This window comes from Silene latifolia, chromosome 1, assembly GCF_048544455.1.
Source record: "Silene latifolia isolate original U9 population chromosome 1, ASM4854445v1, whole genome shotgun sequence".
NCBI lineage: Eukaryota > Viridiplantae > Streptophyta > Magnoliopsida > Caryophyllales > Caryophyllaceae > Silene > Silene latifolia.
The window spans coordinates 186,736,890-186,741,364 of record NC_133526.1 but is presented as its reverse complement, the minus strand read 5'-3'; the positions used below and the strand labels follow the sequence as shown (position 1 = coordinate 186,741,364).

General features: G+C 46.4%; 1 protein-coding gene across 1 annotated transcript; it reads right to left on the bottom strand.

Annotated features, from left to right (window-relative positions):
- Positions 1-1,275: 1,275 nt before the first annotated feature.
- Positions 1,276-2,124, bottom strand: LOC141588934 (uncharacterized). Its single transcript, XM_074410249.1, has one exon. It carries the CDS (start codon positions 2,122-2,124, stop codon positions 1,276-1,278), a length of 849 nt encoding a protein of 282 aa, XP_074266350.1.
- Positions 2,125-4,475: the final 2,351 nt, after the last annotated feature.

Sequence of the window (4,475 nt, the reverse complement as noted above, 5' to 3'; positions counted from 1 at the left end):
GGATCGAAACAAAATGGAAAAAAATGAATCGAAACAAAGAAAAAATCTTGGGTACACCAGGTGTACAAGATTATCGTACACCCTAACCAATGATAAACCTTTAATCATATTCCACATAGATTTTGCTTCATTATTTATGGAAAGTTTGGGTAATTCTAATGAACTTATTGGTTAGGGTGTACGATGACGTGATACACCCGGTGTACCCAAGAATCTTTCCGAAACAAAATGGAAACGATCAATACTCTAAATGGCAGATAAATGCCCTCAACTTTTTTTTTCCTTTTTTAACTTCTATTAACAAAGGTAAAAACCGACATTATTAACCGTCGATAGACGATAAGATGAGACCGCACACCCGCCACACCAACCAACCTTGACCATATTACTATCGGTAGGAGACCACCACACTTATTCAATTATTCATATAATACATGATTTCATGGTATACAATTTGCACAACCTTATACTTCCTCCATTCAACTCCACTCTACCACTTTGCTTTTTCACGTTTGCCAACACGTATTTTACGCGGTCAATATCGTTAGTTACGTATTTGCAAAAATTATAAAAGCTATATATTTTTAATGTACTCGTAAAGACGAATCAAACAAGATCCCACATGAATATATTTTCACTTATGTATTGAGAGAAAATCGAGATTGAATGTGCATTTGTGAATAGTATAAAAAATAGAAATAGGTAGAGTGGAGTTGAATGGAGGAAGTATTTTGTTATTGTTGGCCAGGAGACCACCACACACATACATTCATAATTCATGCATGACTTCATAGCACACAATTTGCACAACTTATATTATAGCTGATTATAAAATACCCGTTGCAAGGATTCGACCCGTCGCAAGGGAGAATAGCTGATTATATATATACACTCCTCTATTATCATATATTATCATCATCATTATTAAATTTTATATGTTTTGGTAAAATTTTACCGGTTAGTCGTTTTATGTTAAGTGGGTCAAAGTGATCGTCTGTGGTTGCGAATGAAATAACAAATTATGGTGCAAAAAAGCAAAATGGAAGACGGTAAAGAAAAATCAACACGAGGGAATTTTGGTAACGCGGAAAACCCGTTGTGGGAACAACCGCGGGGGGAATCTGAGTTTCAACGCTTGCGCTATTTCCAGGTAGGCCATCATAGTGGGGTCCCTAGCTGCATAAGAGTTATTTACATGGTTCACGATGAGTTGGGAGTCGCTGTATACCTGGAGGTGCCTGATTTTTAGGTCCAGAGCCAGCTGCAGACCCAAGATCAAGGCCTCATATTCTGCCTCGTTATTGGTAGCTTTGAATTCGCACCGAATCGCTGGACCAAAGAGTCCCCTTGGGGTGACTTAAGGACCAGACCAACTCCTGCTCCCTTCATATTTGAGGCTCCATCTACATTCAGCTCCCACATCTGCTCTCCTTTATCCTCCTCCAGAGTGAGGATTTCCTTCTCAGCCTGCATCTGGAGGGAGGGGGAAAAGTCGGAGACGAAGTCCGCGAGCACGGGACTTGATTCTTTGTCCGAGGTTCGAATTTCGGATCGTAGCCACTCGGTGTATGGACCACTTGGCCATTCTTCCCGATAACTCGGTTTCCTCATTATAGTCTTAAGAGGGTAGTTAGTTACCACAGAGATAGTATGGGATTCAAAATAAGGTCGCAACTTATAGGAGGTCGTGACCGCGCAAGTACAAGTTTTTCGAGTGAGGTGTACCTGGTTTCTGCAGTAGCGGGGACTTACGACATAGTATCTTTGGATCTTTGTATTCCTTCTTGCTCTCGGACTAGTCTCGCACCGACCCACTGCGTTCTGCGAGAGGTACAAAGACAAGGGCTCTCCGTGTTCGGCTTTGATAGTAGTGGTGGAGTGCTCGGATATCTTTTCGGCTCGTTGAGTCTTTGCCTCATGTTCCTCCGTCCACTCGAACTTCTGGCTCTTCCTTAGGATGTCATAAAATAACCTGCACCTGTCTGAGGACCTTACTATGAACCTGTTCAGGGCAGCTACTCGCCCCGTCAGGCGCTGCACGTCCTTTGGCTTTTGAGGTGACTCCAGCTGGAGTATGGCCTTGATTTGATTAGTGCTGGCTTCTATCCCCCTCTGGGTGACCATATATCCCAGGAACTTCCCACTGGAGACTCCGAAAGTGCACTTCGAGGGATTGACTTCATTTCATATTTTCTCGGGTCTTTGAAAGTGTCGGCCCGGATGTTCAACGTCTTTGGGTAGCTTGCTTTGATTTCACCACCATGTCGTCGATGTATACCTCCATGGTGCGGCCTATTTGTTCTTTGAACATAGTGTTCACCAGCCGTTGGTAGGTGGAACCTGCATTCTTTAGGCCAAAGGGCATCACGTTATAGCAATAGATACCTCGCTCTGATCTGAATGCCGTTTTCTCTTGATCATCTGGGTGCATCTTGATCTGGTTGTAGCCACTCCAAGCATCCAGGAATGTGAGCATTTCATGGCCTGCTGTGGCATCCACCATAGCGTCTATGTGCGGCAGCGGGAACGGGTCTTTAGGGCAAGCTTTATTTAGGTCCGTAAAATCGACACAAACCCTCCACTTGCCATTCTTTTTCGGAACTACCACCACATTAGACAACCATTCCGGTACTTTACTTCCCGATTTTTCCAAAGAATGAGCAGGTTGTCTACCTCCCGGTTTATGACCTGGTTCCTCTCTGGAGCAATCTTCCTCCTCTTCTGCTGGATAGGCTTACATCTTGGGTCCACACTCAGCTTGTGTGTTATGATACTTGGATCTATACCTACCATGTCATTGTGGGACCAAGCAAAGCAATCCATGTTAGCTTTCAATAATTGAACAAGTTCCTGACGGACTTTACCTGTGCATTCTGACCCGATGAGTATGGTTCGTTCTGGTTGCAGCTCATCCAGGCTGATCTCGTCTAGCTCTGCCTGAGGTGGCTCGACGTATTCTTCCTGGATGCTCTGGCTCTGTAATTGCTATGCTGGCGGTCTGGCTGTTGGTTTTAGGGCTATCTTGTAGCAATTCTTGGCTTCCTCCTGATCCCCACGTATCTCTTGCACTCCCCAAGGCGTTGGGAATTTCAGGCATTGGTGGTAAGTTGAAGGTACCGCCTTCATTTCGTGGATCCAGGGCCTGCCAAGAATCACATTGTAAGTAGAGGGCCCATCAATAACCAAGTATCTTACCTGCTTGTTGACTCCTTTGGCATAGGTCGGGATGACGATTTCTCCCAGAGAGTGCTTCGTTTCGCCACTAAAACCGACTAGAGGTACCTCTTTTGTTGCCAAGTCCTTCTCGTTGAACCCCATGACCTTCGATGTTTCCAAAGATAATCAGGTTGACGGAGCTTCCTGTGTCCACCAGGATCTTCCGTACCTCGCAGCTTTCCTATGGGGAGGGTGATGATCGGAGCGTCGTGGTGTTGTTCTCGAGCATTTTGTGCGTCTGTTTCATCAAAGGTGATGCAGGGAGGTCTGGCGGGGCCGACTCTGCAGAAAACTCGCTTATCTCCTTTGGTTTGTGTGGCGTGTCTTTTGGCTCTCGAATAGGTCGGGCCGCACAATTCCGAGCCTCCTCGTAATAACATTTACAATTCTAGTGCACACAGTGGAGGAGTAGGCGGAACCCGGTTAGTGGAATGAACTTTGGTGCGACCTCCTCCGGCAATAGGTGGTCCAGGTTTCCTCGATCGTCTTTGGAATTTGACTTCCTTTCTCAAGGTGTAGCATTCGTCGGTGTCATGGCCGATGTCATCATGATATTCGCACCTTTTACTGGAGTCTCTCTTGTCGTTAGGACGCTCGTCAGTCCGCTTCCTGGGCCATCTGACTCCTCGGATCTCCTTTAGGGCCTTGAGCACACCTGCAAGATTGGTTGAGAATTTATACTCACTTACTTTCGGAGATGGCTCTGAGTTGTTCTTTCCTCCTGGGCCCTCCGATACTTTATTCACAGGTTTGCTGTAGGGTTTGGCTCTTTCATTCTGCTTCTCCACATGTGCCTTTCTGGATGTAGAATATGTACCATAAGCTGCCCTCCTGGGCCCTGTGTCTTCTTCCAGCCGCATGACTGCAATTGCCTTTGTCTGCACCTCCTCGAAGGTAGTGCATGGGTACTTGGTCAAATCTTTATACAAGTCTGACTCCTGGCGGAGCCCCTGGCGGAATGCTTCTATGGCTGTGGCTATGTCGCACCGAGGGATTGCCACCTTCTCCCTGTTGAACCTGTTCAGAAAATCTCTGGTGGCCTCCTCAGGTCCCTGCACTATCCGTCATGTCGCCGGGTTTGTTTTTCTGGTCTGCGGCTGCTGGCAAACTGCTGGTGGAAGGCATTGACTAAGTCGGCGAAGCAGGTTATGCTCCTGTTTGGCAGGCTGACGAACCATTGCAAGGCTGCTCCGGACAGAGTGGATCCAAACCCTTTACACATACAGGCTTCTTTCAAGGAGCCTGTCGCGGTGATCACC

What these genes read in the sequence shown, in the direction of transcription:
- LOC141588934 (XM_074410249.1), bottom strand. Translation starts at nt 2,124, where the DNA reads ATGGTCACCCAGAGGGGGATAGAAGCCAGCACTAATCAAATCAAGGCC.